Here is a 21,554-nt window from a genome sequence, read left to right on the forward strand (position 1 = left end):
TGTATAAAATATATTAAAATGAATTGATATAAAAAATGTCTCCAACTGTAATAAAGAATAAGAGTTTAGGGTTGATCAATCACGAGGTTAATAATATTGCTCACCGATATTACTTAGTGGCCGATATTGAAAATGTAATTGAAAGTTTGTTTTGTTAAGTCATTGTAAAATGGCTGCAAGAGTTAACATTGGAATACACCTTTGCAGATACCTCAATTCTGGCGCTTAATTTATGAGCTTTCTATGGATCTTTGTCATAATTGACTACTTAAAATTCGAAAAATAATAAGATATAATTCTTTTGTTAACTGAATTTTAAACATTATCTACTAAATGTTGAGGAATGGTGATACAATAATGAAAATGATTTGAAACACACGTTATCTAATATTTTAATTCTAGTTGCGGCCAATGGGCATCGCTGAAATCTTAATTAAGTTAGGCAGTGGGCGTCTATTCTGGGTGAGCGTGAAAGCATCAACCCTTGTATAATATATAAATACATATGTAATATAAAATAAAAACTTACATTTATCCTTATCTATACTACACATATTTTAAAATGACGGGTATGCTACGAGTAGTAATATCATTTAGTTAATATTGGCAACTTATTAGTTATATCTAACAGTATCTAGATATTGTGCAAAGTTTCCTGTACCGGACTCTATTGTGCCAAGGAATGGGACTTTGGATTGTGGATCAGTTGACTACATCCAGCTTTTGCGGAAGCCAGTAATATGGTTTCTGTAACCCGGTGCTTTTAGCATTCATTATCAATTACCTTAGAGAAAACTTAATTTTACATCCTATAAAATAACTATTTTTATTTTCTTATTTGAAATCCAGTTTTAGAAAATAAGTTTCATTGTACATTATTTACGATTTTGATTCTCAGTGTTATATAAGTTGAGACAGTCTTGGAAGGTTTGACGTTAGATGCAACAATGACCCATGAATATTACGTATTGATTGGTGATTATTAAGCATTGATTGGAAACTAAAAGGACCAATACTAAGCGGGAAAAATTGATTCCTACACGTTACTTATGAAGTATGTAATGCTAATACTACAGCAAGGGTTACGTAAAAACACTGATGGTAAATGTATATTAATCCTACACTGCGGCTAATTGGCTGCAAAATTCTGCACTAGTGACAACAAGCGCAAAGTAGCAGGCTAGCAAACCCGCTAATGAAAGTACAAAACAAGCCGAATTTGTTCAATCCTTTTCAGTGCAATACAATTGTATAGAGTCTTGAGGAAACAAAGCAGATTTCTGTAAAAATGCATTAGTCTTAGTGATGTTACACATGTTTGTCGAGTCCTTTTTAAACTATTGATCACCAAACCTCCTTAATATGCAAAACTTTTTACGACTGACAAAATATGTTTGGATGCTTGAACGATTGCAGTATGTGCCTTATGCAGAGGAAATTAAACAGATGTTCCTATATGCGATACACACAGAGATTTATAAAAATCTACACACTCTGACCCGAATGGTGCAGAATGCCTAAATCTAGAATACAATGGAGTATGTATATATAGACAATAGATTATACGAGTACAATATGTGCAATTTCATAACGTAAGAGGCGACCAAATGGTTTCGCACAAATAATGTTGCGTGAATTATCGAGTGCAAATTTTATATTATATGAAACAATCATACCTAACTATGAGCATGCGACACAGGAGTAGACAATGAGGAATAAATTTAAGTGTTTATATAAACATGTGAAATGAATCCAAAATACCCATTGAGTTTTAAGAATGATTTACTGGTTCGCCTACTTTTATGTCTTATGTATACTTTAATATAGTTATCATATCATACTATTAATGTACATTGACAAGTAATTTATTTCCAGATGAAGTGGCCTACTAGGAATATCTTATGTAAACTGTTATGTTAAAACTATCAAAATATTTATGAATACAGTCTTAGGAGACATTCAGACTTGGTATTTTTTTTAATTTTATTTTTTGTAGTAAAATCGGTTTAACGTAAAAAAATACAAAAGTTCTATTAATTAAAAGAGTAGACTTATAATGTAACATTGGTTAAAGTAAACATATTTCTATATTAATTCTGCTAAAGCGAGAAAAAATAAATGCTTAAAATGGATTAGCAACAAAAATAATTATATAAACAGTCCAAAAGTTTCTTTAAATTACATCTTTTTAGGTATAACAAGATGTTATTATTTTAAATATGATTATGAGTATAAAATATAAACAAATGACCTCTGAATCTATTGCCTCATGATTCATAAATTAAATACCAATATGACTCTAGCATTACAAAGGGTTGATGAAGTGCAAAGGTACTTATTTAGGATCCTTTTCTTTCTCATTTTCTTTTTCTTTATTCTCTTCAGCCTCCTTTTCCATCTCCTTTTCCTTTTCTTCGGCCTGAAACATTCCGCAAAATAACAATCCATCATTTTTATGTCTTCAGGAGAGTATATTTAAAGAACAAACATAAAACGACTGTTTTATGGGACATCATAACTTTTACCATAGTATTTTTAGTTACAAATACTGCAAATACTATTAAAAACCCAACTTGCATTTTAATAGTTCTTATTAATAGAAAATACTTGGATGCGATACTACTGAACATCAATGTATAAACATCCAATCTAGTGTCAGAAATAATTTATTAATACTGAATTTTAGATGGGTGAACATAATTCAGAATGGGTTCTAGATTTTCACAAAGTAAGGAAGATGTTTTATTAAATCATCATGGGGATAGCATTGTGCATCATGTACAAAAATCAACCATGATGACACAGAGCTCTTGCGCGCTTTTAGAAAGAGCTGGGCAGGGCCAGGTTTGATTACACACAAGTCATACCTTTTCTTTGTCTAACTCAGCTTCAATGGTGGGTGTCGGCTTCTCAGCAGGATCAGTGCCTTCCTTTCCCTCCTTTCCCTCCTTGCTCTCCTTGCCTTCCTTGCCCTCCTTGATGTCCTTAACAGGCTTGGGCAGGTGAGAGTTGAGGTCCAGATTGGTGCAGATGTCGTCCCAGTCAGGGAAGCAACGTTCCTTCATGCGGTTAACATGCCCCACCAGGTTCGGGCACTCGGTGGTCATGTAGTCTCTCAACGAGTACGAAATCTCCTTGTCAATGAAATAAATCTGAGCAAGATTGGCAAATGCCACAATATCCAGCTGAAAATTTCAAAACAAAGGTTTATACCATCTCATTAATTTATAAAAAAATCTTGTGTCTGTCGCAATTAAATTTTTTATGTAATCATTAATAATAGTACAGTAAAAGAACACTTACATTAGTCGGTTCATCTCCAAAGAAGAACGGCTTATCAGCCAGAACCTCAGAAAGTACACGCAAGTCATTGTTACCGAATTCGGCAATCTCTTCGGGTTTGTGTACTCCTATTCCTTGAGCCTTCACTTTTTTGGTTCCCTGGAACCACTAGGTTTGTCAAATAAACAATCAAATTAATTATCACAACACATAACACTTATCATGCGAATAACAAAATAAAATGCATACTTACTCTGTAGAAATGAACCATCAATTAAAATAAAATAAATCAATTAAAACAAATAAATCAAAATCTCTATTGAAGCAATCTAAGAACCAAATCAAATAGTCATTTCTAATCTAAACCACAATTTCGACAGACAAAATGTGCTGCACTGAGCATATTTTCTTCAATTCAATATACTATGATCAACTATCAAATACATACAAACTAACTAAGAAGAAATAACAGATATATGAAAAAATGTTTATTTCCATTTACAAACAAAACCAGTCATATTAGCTTGAACCAGTCACTACTCTGAGGGAGTAAAAGTCAGTATAAATTACACTGATATTTACGAATGATAATTTCAACAATATCCACTATAAACAAAAATGCTTGACATACGCACTACTTGTACTAAACTCATTTTTTTTACATAACACATTACTAATTACAGGTATGAAAGCAATTTTCCTTACAATAAGAACCAAGTAAATAACTACAGTGGAAATTTTTATTAGAAAAATGGTTGAATAATATTTGAGTTCTGACAAAATATTTATTTTCCTTAAATCAATAATTTGTAATAAAACGTTTCTAGAGCAGTGGTTCCCCATAATTTTTCCACCATACAACTTCAAGAAGGACCTCAAACTTGCAACCCTTTATTGCGGGGATAATTGAAAAAAAAAATAATGAAATTTATCACCATTAAAATAGTTCTAATGATGGTGAAAATCAGTTTAACATGACAAATGTGCACGTTTTTCTTTGTCCAAAAAATCTGGTAGCATTTTGGTTATTTTCAGTCTCAACTGGCGACAAAGAGCAATCGGTGCATTTACACTGATTAATTGAAAATATATTATTTCAGTAATCTGTGTTATACATTACAGTGTAATGATTACACAGATCGATTAAAATATATTTTGGAAGTGGTTTTATACTGATATAGTCAAAAGATTGCTGCGTGTACCCTTTGCAAATGTTCGCATAACCCTGGGAGTACTACTAATTGGAAAAAACTGGTCCAGAGAATGGATGGACTGGAAGTAGCTTTTGTTAAATGGAAAGGACCACACTCTAACGTGTAATGTTTCTGAAATTTAAACGACCTAACTATAAAATAAAATATGCATGTAAATAATGAAATATTACTTGAAATAAAGACAAGAGACATACCTTGCGGCCATAGTAGAATTTGAAGAGCAAGTTCAGAATCCCATTTGGCATTCTGGTTCCAAAAGCATGTTGTAGGTTCACTTTGTATCCTTTGATGAAATTATCAGGATACTTGGATCGCCACCAGAACACGATCCACACCAGGTGATTCTCGATCATTGAAATCATCGCGTGTGCCACATTTCGTTGCTCAGAAGTTAAACCTAGAGAAATACACATATGATAAAACATCCAAATGACCCGTCTTTATCTTGGAAAAATTGCCTTTCTCTCATTTCTACTACCTTCAATATCTTTAGGATAACGCTCCTTAGCAATAAATCTGCTACTGTAGAAAACTTAGTTAAATTATTAACAGAAATCACCTGTCAGGTTGTCACTACATTTCATGTTAAAGGTACATAATTAGCCTTGAAACATTCGAGATATTTTCTACAGTCTCGCTGATATATCCTATGAATTTACCCAAAAAAAAAGATGACTGAAATAATTCCTACATTCTTAATAGTTATACATCAATTTGTGACTACTTTTTTACACCACTGACATATTTTGTTAGCAGCAATCACTGTATTCTTTGCACTATTGGTTAGATTCTATCTCTTTTTTCCATTCAACTACTAGGTTCCAAGTGTTAATCATTAAATTGATCTTGTATCATGTTATAATAAAGTTAGCATATTATTTTAGACAACTCAGTCTTGAAACTGCCATACTGTCGCCCGAGACTTCTTGCAGCAGACAGACACTATATTATACTAAGTGGGATATAAAAATACACGTAGTTTACCTGCATCCAAATCCTTGTTGAACTTCTGTGTAAGTTCTTTGATGATAATGGCACTATCAGCAATTTCTTCTCCATTGAGTTCAATAAATGGGAGTTGGCCCTTTCGAGACCTGAATCTCATCTTATGATCAACATTCTGAAAACAACATTATGAAATTAGCTATTTTCAGTTTTTGAATGTACATTAAATAGAATAAACTTTACAAATATTGCATAAATTCTCCATTTCATCGCAGGATCAGTGTATACGATAAAATAAAGTATTATAATTCTTGTAATGGTGAATATTATTTTTACTGCTAATGATAATAATTCAGAAATCAATAACCGTCTATTGAAAGGAGTATAAAAAAGAGATCGTCAAACTAATAAAAAATTCCAGCATTCAACAATTTCATACGATGTTTTATTTTATACATATTGTGTTAACAAGTTAGCCTGGTCTTTTCGGAATAACTACCTAGTGTAGTGGTGAGCAGCTGAATCTACCATCCATGGGGTTCTAAATCCGATATTTAGCGGTGGCAACATAATAGGTGCGTGTATTATTGAACTGGTAACGCTTCGTAGTAATATATACAACTTAAATTTTGTCAAAAGTAGAAATGATCTATGCCTACAAAAAACTTTAAGCTGACTAAAATGAACTGAAGATTTTTTAAATTATCAAATTATTAGCCTGAGTAATAAATTCAAAAGCTTACACAAATTAGGTACATACAAATGGTAGGTACGTAAATATACAGACGTATTTAGGAGTGTGATATTTACTATCATAATATTTCATGATTGACAATCAAGTAAACACAACACCTATCCGATGGTGAGAAGTATGCATAAGACCGTGGAAAAGAAAAAAGTTAACTACGTCAGTCACATCACTGACCGACCATTAAATATATTTTTTTATAATTCACAAACGAAATTTTTACTAAAATTGGCATTTGGGCATATTTTTATAATATATGGTAAGTATTTCGTCAATGTAATATAATTATAATATTTAAAAAAAAAACTAAAAAAAGCTTAAGCTTTTAGCTCCGGCCTTTTAATGCACAATCAATTGTAACCCTACAGTCTTTCTAGCAGTAAAATTTAAAAATTCCTTTTCGCAGTAATGATTTTTTATTCTTTTAAAGATCCGTTATTTTTTATTTAAACATTGATATATATATATATATATATATATATATATATATATATATATATATATATATATATATATATATATATATATATATATATATATATATATATATATATATATATATATATATATATATATATATATATATATATATATATATATATATATATATATATATATATATATATATATATATATATATATATATATATATATATATATATATATATATATATATATATATATATATATATATATATATATATATATATATATATATATATATATATATATATATATATATATATATATAAATTCATGTAAGTTCAGATTGTGTGATAATCTTCCTATTGGCTAACTGATACATAATATTTAAAAGAAATAATACATACAAGTATGTTAAAAAATTATTTGTAGATACAATGTATGCACATTTTAGACCACGCACGTATTCCGATATTATTATATTTTATATCAATTTCCTTTTCGTAAAATAATCAATCGAATTCGTAGTCAACATTTATAAATAGTCAATAAAGATCCGGAAGTGATTCTACCGCCTGATATTCCACCCCCCCCCCCTTCCACCGCGAGTTCGCTAGTTAGTTGGGCGGGTAGGTACCAGGAAGGCAGGAGTCGGCAGGAGGTTGGCGCAGATAAGAGCGCTCGTCTCCCAGGCCGGGCTCGCTAGCCCTCATCTCGGCGGTTTCCATGGCGACTGGCTGTATTGATCGGGCCGGGGTAAACGCCCTCGCCGGCCCCGCACCCCTCGGCCCCCGGGGCCCATCTGCCGGCGGGGTACGGCGCGCCCCGTAGTGCAACAATCGTGCGCGGCCATCGGTGGATAGGAGACAAAATTGGCAAACGCGTCGCAAAAATGCCGAATCATATTTTTATTTTTTAATTTAAAAAAATATTTAGGAATTTAACCAATTATTATTTGAGATAAATACGCGCTTTGGGAGTTCACCATTAATTATTTAATATATTCTTATATACATATATATTTATATATATATATATATATATATATATATATATATATATATATATATATATATATATATATATATATATATATATATATATAATATCATTCAGCAGCTTCCCTAGGTCTGGAGCAATTTTTTTATTGTATCTCTGAGTCAAGGGCCGGATCAAATTATAAAACATAATAAATAAAACTAACGAACTATTAAGCCGCTTTCTGCAGTGGTAGGCAGTGAGAATATAACGCCATACCATTATGTCTTTGCAAACGTTTTTAACGTCTTTCACATTCATGTATCTCCTCATACATATCCGCCAATACCCGTCAAAAGTCTACGCAATCGGAGGGCATATATGACTAGATGTACGGATGTGAAGGAAGCTACGTCAGGACTGACGAGTGTGGAGTCCATCTCTCTGCCTACCCTTGCAGTGAAACGATGTGATAGTAGTAGCAATAAATATAATAAATTAAGAAGGCAATCCTCTACGTCATATCGGGAAAGATTCCCCTTGATCCCTTTGTTTCTTCGTGCATCAAGTCACAAAAGAACAAAAAACTTGGACATTGATTGGCTTCATGTATTGTGACAGAACTGTTACATAGAAAGTGATAATTGTGCAGTAAATCACAGAAAAACACAAACAAACAATACGCACCAAATGTGGGATTGTGTGATTCGATATGTCTGGAGTCGGAACGTAATTAATCGAATAGTATGTAATACAATAACGGATAGGCTTCATGAAGTCGGCAGTCGGTACCTTTCGTTCGACTGATTGACCGAGGCGAGGTGCCTGAAACATAGACGCATAGACGGTAATGTCGAACGTAACACGATTCTAATTGTGTCAATGGAATACGAGAAAACGCATGAAATGTTCCGTCTAGCGAAGCTATTTTCCAACAGGATCGATAACACTGGTAGCATTCGCATGAACCAACTGGACCTGTTCGACAGAGGATAACTAACTACCTACACAAGAGAGAAATGCATTTTATCGTACATTATGTGGCGACATCAGGCTTGCCATTCGTCGAGGTATGACACCCAGTAAATATCCCTTGTATTTAATCGGAGTATGGTGAATTTAGTTAGGATGAGTATTCTTTGGTGTTCTACCGAAGGCATCATCTTTCCACGCCCAACGTATTGTCCTGTTTCGCATACCGCCCCGGTGTATATTCACCCTAAATGTCGGACCGAATAGGTTCATTTAATGTTCACACGAGTTGCACAACTATACAAAAGAATCCGGAAAAATAAATAAAATATGTAAACATAATACCATAGAGGGAGTCCAAATTTAATTTGATCTTGGGAGAATCGACAGCCGTAGCCACAATTGAAAATGTATAAGTAGTCGATAAGATATTGGTACTAGCAGTAATAAATAATAAAATTAAGTCGCGAGCGATTCAAACGTTTATAATTCTTCTTCTTAGTCAGACACTCTTGGCAGAGTGGCCATAGTCATGGAAAAGTCATTCGTGAGCAAGGTTCCCTTACTATCCGTGTCCATTTTTTGTACGATTAGAGAATCTAACATTTATTTGTTTGCAAGATAAGGTTTTGAAAAAAAACAATGTTCTTTACACAGATCTGGGAGCTTTCAATGTAAACATCATATGCATGAAATATCAGTCTGCGTTTACTCGAAGCATAAGACATCAATACACGTAAATTTTATATTGATAACTAGACAGATTAAAATATTACACTAATATACTGTAACTATAACTAATATACTGCTCGTATTATGTATATACTGAACACAAGCACTGACACGAAGTTGAAGGTATATCTACCCAGTGTAACAAAAGTGATCGACTGATGGCTATGGTAACTCCATGTACTCCGGATATTCCGAATGGAAAATAATGTATTATCTTTTTGGAACAAATAGTTATTTATAGCAATGTGTTGTATGCGGAAGCAGCAATATTTTATCTTAAAAACTGATATAACATCCACACAGAGTACAATAACTACAACAGGGACAAGAGACAAGCAATTCAACGGAAGAAGACAATTTTGTCGAACGTACGACTCGAGGAAGAGTAACATATTCTGCCGTCTTCTACGGAAGGCACCATCTTTCCACTGCCTCGGTGCATTGGCGCATATTCGCCCTAAATGTCGGACCGAGTAGGTTCATTTAAGCTAAGCGCTAAGTTCACGGCGGATGCCGATTAGCAGCGAGATGAGATAACGAACTACGTACTCTTCAAGCTCTTATAAACAGATACTTCATTCAGTGTCGTAATAACTAAAACATTATTTCTGAACCATGGACATATTGAAGACCTATTATCAAAGATTTTCTTTCAAATTAGGTCTTCAATATGTTTGCTGCGAGTAAGTCACAAACGGAAATGTTGAGCTGAGTCACCCAAATATTTTATTTTCTTTATATGCCAATAAACTTCTTCTTTTCATTGTGCTTCTTCACATTGACGGTTGGCAATCATCGTGGGAATGTTTACTTTGTCTGCAGCCGGTCCAATCAGCGACCCAGTGCTATGTGCAGTGGAACCACCGTATCAAGTTTTTATGCTTGATATTTGTTTTCTTCCTAGTATGCGCTCTTTGACTTTGCCTTATAATATAATACATATTACATCGTATTCCTCTTCTCTCATAAAACGTACAAAGAATTCACGCTTCATTTCTTTAAAACTTAAACGAAAAATAACAGACAAGGACGAGAAAATAATCAGTTGGTATGTGTATAACGTCACCAAGTTAGTGTCACCTTGGCTTGGTACGAACGCCGAATGGAACAATGCAACATTAGGTTGACGCTTGAAATACGAGTAGGAATTACTCGTCACTACGTTCCACAAATACTAATCAATCGCCCAATCGCATATTGGAGACGTGATTATTATTATTTCGGCCGATAACAACACACGGTTTTTATTTAAATAAAATTCAGAATGACCAGTGGAAAATTTTTGGAAGGAGTCGAATTAAGTATGTGTGGATTTATTAGTGACAAATCGCTACTTTTCAGGGGACGTGTTTCAACTCTTTTAACTTCGCTTCTAGATTATATAAATTGAATGCTTCTAATAAACTATTTATTATTTTAGTTCTCTGCTATCGAACCCCTGAAAATAACCAAGTTAACCCGGGAAAACCCGGTTTGATTTTTTTTTTCAAAACCATAAATGCTTCTTGCAACGGAAATGCACGGTACTCATTTAGAATGCAACTTATACATATTAATAAGCGTTTCAATTTAAAGACAACTTTTTACACAAATGGTTCCGAATGCCAATAGTATCCTCTGCACGATACATAATACAATTTTGGTAATTTCCTACGATTAAGTATTCCAGCGTTCAGAAATGCGTTTAAGAAACAAATAAATTTAGTACATATACATATGTAGGTAAGTAGTAAATTTGGAACATTATTATCTTATAAATTCGTAAAGTAAGAACCGCAATACGGGGATAAGACTGGCCGGACAAAGATAGGTACCAATATACAGTATCACACAAACGGTGATTTGTAGTGAATATGTGTTTTTTTGTGGTGATTCCGGGAATTTCTGTTCGTCCAACTTGTTGGAAACACAATATTGCTATTGCGGTCGGAATGCATCGCTTCTCGGTGGCTGAGAGCGACGATTTGTGTACTCGTACAATTATACAGATCAAACATCGCGGTTAACGCTCTCACTGCCACTTGATATAAAATAATAAACGGCTGCTACTTCTTTGTAGGCTGAACCCAATTAAACGGAATGGTGTGCATCCACTGAAGTTGGTCAGACAACAGTGTTCAGTTCAGTGTGCGCGCGCCTTGTACATATGGGGCCGGCCGACTTTCCGGTGCGAAATGCAATTTCGCGGATCTCTACTGACATTTCGCTGTCTCATGACCGAATCGAAAGTGCAATTGGGAACGGATGGATCTTAAAAACCATCTGTATATCCAACAAACCTCGACGCATTATCGAATGAACAGCAAAATGCGAATAGTCAATATACTCGTATACATTCCTCGTTCTTGTTGTTTTAAATTATTTGTAGCACACTCTTTAAACAAAAAGAAGTACACTTTATTGTGTCGATAACATATTCAAACAAGGTTTGTCTTCAGATAATTATGAGAAAATAAATAATTCACCCGAATAACCCAAATTACCGATAAAACATCGAAGTAATAACCCGATCGAATATTATATCTTGAACTGTGCTATCTACATATGTATGTTCAGTCAGTGGTTAACACGTTAGGCTACCGGGCATGGTTTGGCGCTACATCAACATTATCGAGATATATTAAATGTCTGAACAGAGATGTATTATCTGTTTATACCAAGAAAATATGAGTTTGGGCTAATAACCTGTTATTACAAAGTGAAAAGGGTGTTAAGATGCGATTCAAAACTGGACGCCACGAGTCGACTTGAAAGATACCTTTGAGTCCAGAAGCGCCTTAACCACGCCGGAAGGCAACTATCTAATGACGAATTTACAAATCGTTAATAACAAAAACAATTTCAGCTACTGCGCAGCTCGTGTGGATGAAAGGAAAACGTGTGCGACATGCTCTGTTTAAGAGCAATTACAACCCAGAATGTCGTGTAATCAAGTATTACAATATAAAAACACAAAATAATAAGGGCATTCATTGATCAAACCTCAAAATCATTTAAATATATTACCTAGAATACAAATACAAAACCTATTCTACGGGATGAAATTGTCTGCTTAATTCAATCTTGTAATAATTTTCTGCGTAGTTTTCTCCGAGCAGTTCAAAACTGATTGCATTGGAGATAATGTGGCCACAACTTGGTAACGTTCAAGTTCTGCCCTTATCCGAGAATGCGACACCTAGCTGGTCGTTACATCTGAGTGTCCACATCATTATTCGCCACACTTAGATTCAGTCATACGTTCGCGCCACCTTTATCTTCTCTCTTATTGTCACGTCTATAATCTTAGTCCTGTTCCTGAGATATCGGACGATTTTTCTATGCCCTGGAATGCACTATCTCGAGTGCATTCCGGGTTTATCTTGCAAGATTAACAACGTATCTTTCACGACACTCGAGTCATCCAAAGATGATTTATATTGGGACCTACTTGACATTCCTACATTTCATATCTAGAAACACGAACGCGGTTTGAGTTTGGGGTAACGCCTGGAGCTGCGTAGAAAGCTGACCGAACTAATTGTTCAAATATTTTCATTCGGTCGAAATATTATTTGAGCCCGATATATCGCGAGAATTTAAAGCACTTATTTACAAGTAGCCACAAGAGAGAGAGAGAGAGAGCATTCATGAATGAAGAAGTGAAATCGTTGCGAGCGAGCCGCATACCCCGCGTGGTAAGTGGCTCTCTTTACTCTATTTATTAAGGTAGGGCGCAGAGTCGAAAAGGGTCGACACGGTTAGGTTTTCGGCATTGGCGCGGATGGGATTCAGTTAGGACGCTTCGGGCATTCCGCCTCGCGCGGCCGATTCGCCTACATGGTCGCGCGGAATGTTCGCGACGAATGTCGGAGCGTTTCACTACCAAATACGACATCGGATCACTGCACGTCGCGCGTCGGCATATGTGGCCGAGCCGCATATTATCGCGTGCTCGAGTCCGTACTACGTCCGGAGGTACATCCGTCCGCACGTACTCGGCGAAACATCGCCGCATATTTACGTTGCGTCTACACCAACTGCACTCTCCTTTCTCTCACATACTTTTCCCGAGAAAATATGTAGGTACTCGACGCAAATTCGTCGGACGCAACAAGTAATGCACGATGTACAAAGAGAGAACGGTTTACGCACGTCAAAATTGGCGTGTTATTTGAGCCATTACGAACTAACGTTAATTAGCCGAGTATATTATCAATTACGTTTTCACACAGAAAAGCAAACAACACGCATATTATTTATCTATGAAAAATGATAACATATACAAATAAGGTATTAAAAAGGACATTTAAACGATACAGAAGTGGCTGGTTGTGATCAGACGGGGGTAGAATGCGAGTCGGGTATGCGCCGCGCTTCACAATGGACAGGCATGCGACGGGAACTCGGGAGAACGCGGACCCGGAGCTCGTGTACCGTGCCGTGTGCGGGAACTCACCCCAGTTCGCGTGCGAGTGCACGTGTACCGGCAGCCCCGGACCAGTTTGTCGCGTCACTCGAACGGTAAACTTACTCCCCAAAAGCGGACAAAGATCACAACCACTGCCGGAGCGTATGCTTACATACATTTCAACGTCATTATAATAACTAAACTTACTACAAATTTACTGATATCGCTCACTCCTTTCAAGAACGTCATAAATCAAAAATCGTCAATTTTCAGTTGTGCTTGTTTTCGGAATGCCCAGAAAATGTACTTTATCCCAGCAAAAGTGGCATATTTTAAACTTAATATTTACCCGCTACAGGGCAGAAACGGTTATTTTTACATTTTGAAGAAAAGGTATTGTTTAATTATTTTTTTAAGAACTTGATAAGTGGCTTGATATTTATTTTTAATACATTGTATTATATTTTTAAACTTTAAAAACGTTCTCCTGAAAAATCATTTTCGATTTATGACGTTCGTGAAAGGAGTGAGCGATATATGTTTCAGTGTAATACGCATTATTACTGTCGAGAAATGTGTTTATTTCTGCTAATTTTTGGTATAATTAAGTTCATCTTTACGAGCAACGGGCATTCAGAGGGCGGTTAGTAGTTCGCCTGTCGGGGAGATGCGCCCAGAGAGCCGGGAGCAGGTACCCGGTACCCGGTACCTGGACTGGAGGTACGGCCATCTCTACCTGCTCCTCGCCCCCCCCCCCGCCGCTGGCCGTACCTTTAGCGACAGAACTGACTGCTATCTGACAGTTTCGCGGACTGGAAGGTACACAAAACAGATCCAGTAAACACGACTCTACGTGCCACCATAGGCACTGTGTATTGCGCGTACATTGTACATTATATCGACTTTCACGGGGATGTTGTGGGATAGGATTTAATAACAAAAGCGGTGTTGGCAGGCTCACACAAATAAAAACGCGATTTATATGTTTATTTTTAAAAGATAAGTCGTTGGAAATAAAAGTTGCAGTTATCTTCATTCAAAATTCAAACCCTTATCCGCAGTGGTGCATAAGAACGCAGTATTATCTTGATCATTAACACACGAAGGAAAGGTGATCAGCCCTCCGCTTCAAGTACCAGTCCAGGGTAGTATAGAATAAATACTAGAGTGAAAAAATCAATCATATTTATTTGACCCCACCCTGGGAACCGAATTCGGGACCTCTAGAACGGTAGCCGAGCGTGGTGACGCGGACATAGTTATCTACTACACAACGTAATTATTTTGTAACGTTTTTGCTGTAATTCCTGCCCAAAGCTGATAACAAGATGAGATCATCCTGAAATCTTTGCACGTGCACGAAAGAAAGTGATAGCGCGGCGTCAAACGTGATCTCTTTATTACCGTACATATTCAACGGCAGATAAGTGTGCCCTTGGATAACACGATGAGAATTTTTATGTTCTCTTATGCTTATGTGTCCGACGGGTTGGAACAAACAAGATTCTCTAGTTACTCATTATATATTCAAGAATTAAAGAACAACACGGGGTACAGTTTAGTACTGCACATTTGGAACGTAATGATACAAGTCACAGAAAAATAGTTACAGCCCCTCACTTTAAGAGTGAGTTTAACATTGTTTTATATTATTTCTCGCATAAACAAATTATTATTATGATATTGAAGAAAAATATTGAATTGTTATCTAAAAAAATACTAAGAAGTCAAAGTTCATTAATGTTAAATTTCACGTATGTGTGTTATGTCAAAGAGAAAACCAGACCAGTGTGACGCGTACTTGCTTATGTATAAAAATGTCAAAGTTGAATTTCATATTGCTCCAATTGTTATTTTCCGAGCAAAAGTAATTATTTTCCCTCTTTGCATTATTACTGTAGTCCCCTAAGTTATTAATTGCCACCCCTCGAACAAACGACACTTTCATCAAGGGTTGAACGGCTACCAGGGTGTCTCGTCGAGCATAAATTACCGTAGTTATGCGAGTTATGAAATAATACATTTATTATGAAGAAATTCGGCAAATATTATCAAGTGTTTCGTTCAATGCTTTAGGCTCAGTGAATGACACAAGAAAAGGAATAGATTGCTTTACGATTACATTTTGAAAAAAATTATAAAACCTTAGAGCGAAAACATAAATCGAATACTAATTGAAGGCTTCCCATTCACATTTTAAATAAAATAAAATAAATTGTTTTAGTATATATTGTGACAACGGGTGATATTGTATGGATTTGTATAATGGACATTTTTGACTAACGTGCAATTGCAACCATTCGGCAGGCTATAAGGTACTTACGTAACTAATTTTACATTCCAATCAGTAAGTAACTTTACGTTTTACTAATACATTTTCGTTCTTACAAATCCTACACGAATCAGAAGCAAAATCAAGGCTTGGTTTGATTGTCATTGTTTAAAAGCACTAAAACCCCCTTACGATGTTTTTATTTGAACAAAATACGTATGTACATTATTTCTGTGTTGTGTATGGTAAGCACAAATTTACATATTGAAGAATCACGCTAGTGCGAATATTAGCGGTAGTAGTAGATTCAGTGAGTGAAACGAGCGGACAAGACCGAAAACTAGTATAAAACTAGTATTAATATGTTTATGACAAATGATCCAAATAATACATACCATTGTCGTGTGTCAGAGAATTGATATCGTGTCTAAAATGCCTTATTGAGTGTAAATTTACAGTATCTACTCAATGAATTAGGGCCACGCAGAATTTCGCGCAATTTCTCAATTCAAACAGGAATAACTCAGAGAAAACCTTGAATAAAACAACATTGAATTTTATTTACACATGAACACTTTATTACGCTTAAATTATGCATATATTTTCATATAAATATAGTTAGTATTTAGTATTTCCACCTTTGGCAGAAATAACTGCCTCAATTCTTTTTGGCATACTTAAAATGCACTGTTTTATCATGTTTTTTATTTCTTCGTCTTCTGACCAAATTTTTTGAATATTTTTTTTTAGACAGTCTACTGTCGGATTTGGAAATGAGTATACCTTATTTTTTAACATGCTCCATACGTTTTCTATAGGATTAAGGTCCGGAGAATTTCCAGGCCAGGGGAGCAAAGGCAGATTTTTCTTAGACAAAAATTTTATTATTGATTTAGCCCGGTGGCAAGGTGCCCCATCCTGCATGAAGGTGTATGGACCTTTTGTTGGGTCGAGTGTATGGTAGAAGGGCAATAAAATTCGTTCGAGGACCTGCTTATAGGAATTTTGGTTCATTGTTCCTTCCACGAAAAACAACGGCCCAGGTAAATTGTTAATAATACATGACCATATCATTGTTGCAGGGGGGTGTTTCATAACTTTTACCACACAGGCCTCATTGTAACGTTCCATTGGTGTTCTCCTGAAGAATCGACGGCTCTCTGTCACGGCTTCTAACCGGCACTCATCACTAAAGATGACCTGAAAAATAATGAAAATTTAAGTTTAATTCAAATATATGAGTTTATTTACTAAAATGATATGTTGAAAATTCAATTTAAATAAATACCTTTTTCCAATCATCTACCGAGTAATTTCGATGTAGCCTGGCCCATTTTAATCGATCCGCTTTCATTCGTGGTGTCAATTTTGGTACTTTTACAGGGCGCCTGCATTTCAGATTTACTTCGTAAAGACGTCGCCTCAGTGTTGATACCGATATATTTATACCCTCTTCTTCCAATTTTATTTTTAATGTTTTTGCTGATGCACTATGGTTTTCTAAGGCACTTTGAACGATTTTTCGATCAGTCCTCGTTGTTGTTTTTCTAATCCTACGACAGCTCTTTCGCCGATTGCTGGTGGCGGGTGACTGATTTTTTATTGATTTTGAAATTCTGTCCACTGTTTGACGAGAAACGTTTTCTTTTTTTGAAATTTCTCTATTAGATAGTATTTCTTATTTCAGTAGCACTATAACACTAGACTTTTTTTCCTCAGAAATGTCTTTACTTTTTCCCATTTTGTCCTTTTCAAAAAAAACACTTGTGTTTACAAAAAAAAATTATACTTTATGAACTAAAATTAAAAATTAAGTTTTTTTCACAAGACACGATAACTATATAACCTCTCTGAACAAAACAACAACCAGAACTCAAGAAATTTCACTGATAAATGAGATAGGACTATTTTTTGAACTTTCAACTATCTGTCTACCTGTGCTAATTAGGGACCTTTCTCAGAAAAAGGGTTTGAAATTTTGTAAAGGCTTAAATAATACAGGTAAATTTTACATATTATTGAAGGTAATATACATGATATTAGATGTCAATAGAAAACTTAAAGTATTTATGTAAAATAAATATAATAATCCAAAAGATTTCAGAGTATTCAAAAAAATAATGGGTGGCCCTAATTCATTGAGTAGATACTGTATATATGGCTTAATTAACTCGATTTCAGACCCGTATGGATATCATACTCCAATTAAATTAAAGTAAGAAAAACTAGTTTGGACACGACTCGTAGGTCTTTGTCACATAATTAGTTACTCAAGTTTTCGAAATATTGAGAACCATTGAAACTAACGAAATGTAACCTTTAAATATGGCAGCACCAAAACGCCCTGAATATGGCCCCTGGTATAATCATGGTTGAACCGTAGCCATCAAGTCGTGATGACACACGAAGTCATATCTCAGGAAAACGATAAAACCGAAGGAATGAAAGCGATTTTATTTATTGAAACTAAGTTTGGATTGAGAATATTTCTAGTTTGTCGTTGAGTGGTAAGAATGTTGGAATCACGGGTAAACATTAGACAAGTGTACAGATTGGCCACTTCGTAAGCCCTATGATCGCCGAGGCCTCCATAGTCCCTTCTCGTTAAAACTTAGTTGGTCTCTGTCAACATCCGATTGATTATTGATACAACGATAATTTCATTCAACGCCATCAGTGGATGTGAGTGGATCAGAACACAAAGTATTTTTATTTCTCGAAATAATACATAATACAGTACTCAGCACTGTGGTTTTTAATTATTTTTTTAATCATAAGCAACGGTGTCTTTTTATAGCTAGCTTCACTCTTTTACCGATAAAATACTTATATTCTTAGCTTCGTTTCCCAGCCTTTGCTAACTCGAGCCATTTGCTCAGCAGAATACGAGAATTAAGGCTATAATAATAATAGAGAGACAAATGAAATTGCAGTAGACATTGCGTTGGCGTCGCAATACCAATAAGCTAATGAAATAAGACATCATTTTATGTGTGAAAGTATACTCGTATAACAAGCGCTATCTATTCCTCGAGCGACTCGCGCGTATATGTGAAGGGTCTAAGTTACGCAAGTTAGTGTATGCGTGCGGGAATGCGACCACGAGTGCCCTAGCCTAGACTATTTCTCCTTTTTCCACTGGCCTACGATCATATTTATCCGACCACATTTCAAAGGCACTTTGCACTTTTTATAATGCAATATACTGTATCGATTTACAGAGCAAATACATTTGTTATTCTTAAAACTAAAGCATTTATATTTTTTTGGATTTGTACTAAATGAAAGAGGTTCGCTTATCAAATTGTATTGTGCAACGCTAAATTAATATTGCGCCCTTCTATATATTATTTAAAATACATAAAATAACAGCTAGGCGCACATATATAGATATATTATAATCACATAAAATCATAAAACACAATTTCAAGAACAAGTATCTACAAATTAAAATACTAATAAATTCGTTGTAAAAGTAAAGAAATATGATGTATTCAAAGTTAAATGCCTTTCTAATCGTAGAAATCTGTTATCAGATAAATATGTCCAATCACACTTATCAAGAAACAAGCAAGCAGATCACGCATGACACGTGAAACAAGCGGCCAGAAAATATTGAGTGACGCGATCGCGAAATGAGTGCAGCGGTTTCTTGAAATATTTGTGATAACATTTCCAAGTTCATACAGCGTGAGTGTTAAAGCGAGTAGCGGGAAGCGACTAACAGAACTCATTAACCGGTAAAATGATACACGAACGAGTTAAGAAAAACTTGTTTATGTGTCAGATTGATAAACTTTATGAGGGAGAATATAATAACCGTGGCAGTAGAACAACCGAGTGTGGGAAGGTGCGTTTTTACCGAATCAGAACTAAGTTGCGGTAAAAATTCGTAGGTCGGGACATAAGTCAACAACAAGCACGCTGAATTCCACGTAATCGGGACACATCGCAGGTGCTGATGTTCCTAAATAAAGTGATGCTGTAACTCGACTATATTTCTGTTGGGCTGGTCATTCGGACGCAGACAGATTGAATAACTTGCATCCTCAGTCTCAATTTTCATCGTATCACAATCGATTTTCGAAAATTTCTCATATTGAACAACGGGAACGGAGGAGGAACGAAGAAGAGGGACGATTATTACTGCAATTATGTGTGTTTTTTGTGTTGTGATTATAAATTTACTCTCCCATTAACAGAAAAGTTGCCCTAATTATGCCCCGAAATTACTATTAGTTCCTCGATTTGGTTTCCATTTCTTGAACTCGGTCCAAATAAGCAGCTGCATCGAATACTCGGAATTGTCTGTATACAAAGAAAGGTACATATATCGACTGTAGATAGGTGAAACGGTGTTAAATTATACCATACATTTTCCAATCACAAAGTGTTCAATATTGTGTATTAGAAAAAAATGCCATGTTAGTATCATTTCTTGTGAACAATAAAGAATGCTGGTTACATGATTTGACCTATTCAGTCAATATATGCAGGTTGCCGAAAAACAGGTTTAAAATGGACGATAGAATTCATATAGAGAAATTAATTCCATTTGCATGTATTATAAACAAATCATGCAAGATCAAGACGGATCCGCATTGAAGAGGATCTAGAATTTTTAAGTCGTCCTAAAGAGGTATTGATCTACCATCGGCTCATTATCCTTACGGTTGAAAAAAGTGAGAATCAGAATGAAAAACATTACAAGGCGCATTTGAAGTGGTTGAGCGATTCCTTTTTATTGCTACTAATAATACGATAGAGACCCTGATTGCAAATTAGTTAGGTGCGTCAAAATTACTCGGAACTTTGACTTCAAGTCCTTCGATACCCATTTTAAGGCAGCTGACCAACAAAATATACGCCAATCCTTATTTTAAATTATTTTAAGACCTAGTATTTTTATCCCCGGTATGGGCATCAGGTCATAGATACCAGCCGAGAAAGAATATAAGAAGCGATCAAAATAAAAATTCTCATTGATTTTTACCAATGGCAAATATATATTATTTGTAAAATTAGTTGTTAGTTATCTGTTTTATATCAGAATCAGATCGGGTGACAGAAAATATTTCATCATTACCAAGTAACAACCTGAATTCTATACAGCGCGATTGTGACCACATGTTGTGCATTTGTTGATGTTCGATATCCATGATAATTTTCCAAATATTATGAATTGTCATTCAATGGTTGATACATCTCGGTGTTAACATAACTACACGTCTACGAACCCCGTGTAATTTGTGAGGGTGTTTCATTAAACGTGTTCTAATTTCTACTACCAGGATAGACGCAAAGTTTGGCATTCATGATATGTGCCATATCATCAATTTTCAGTAATGCACAAAAGCGGCTCTGTACAAATCAACATAACTAGTTTTTAGATACTGCTTTCGTTACAGTTGAAACCGATAACTCACAATTGCCGTTTACAGTGTGCATTTAATGAAAAAAACATTATCCAGACCTAAAAATTAGGAGTACTAGGCGTGCACCCTATACACGAAAGAAGTGAAACTTCAAAGAGAGAGAGAACATCTCAAAAGAAATACAACAATACAAAATTTGCAAGAGAATATTATGTTTATTCAA

At 35.2% G+C, this 21,554-nt stretch overlaps 1 protein-coding gene across 2 annotated transcripts in view; it reads right to left on the bottom strand.

Moving 5' to 3' along the window:
* Window positions 1–823: 823 nt before the first annotated feature.
* fax (failed axon connections) overlaps window positions 824–21,554 on the bottom strand; it is a 28,548-nt gene continuing 7,817 nt past the window's right edge. The window contains exons 2-6 of one of the 2 annotated variants that reach the window (XM_088266018.1): window positions 5,481–5,616; window positions 4,691–4,893; window positions 3,304–3,441; window positions 2,868–3,185; window positions 824–2,419 (exon numbers count right to left, since the gene is read on the bottom strand). In XM_088266018.1, the coding sequence (XP_088122144.1) occupies window positions 2,336–2,419; window positions 2,868–3,185; window positions 3,304–3,441; window positions 4,691–4,893; window positions 5,481–5,616 (879 nt within the window). In that variant the 3' untranslated portion in view covers window positions 824–2,335. Of the gene's footprint in view, window positions 2,420–2,867; window positions 3,186–3,303; window positions 3,451–4,690; window positions 4,894–5,480; window positions 5,617–21,554 lie in introns of both variants that reach the window. The other variant, XM_088266017.1, reaches the window with a different exon arrangement.

This window comes from Brachycentrus maculatus, unplaced genomic scaffold, assembly GCF_059751285.1.
Source record: "Brachycentrus maculatus isolate JH-2025_06_01 unplaced genomic scaffold, ASM5975128v1 h1tg000261l, whole genome shotgun sequence".
Lineage (NCBI taxonomy): Eukaryota > Metazoa > Arthropoda > Insecta > Trichoptera > Brachycentridae > Brachycentrus > Brachycentrus maculatus.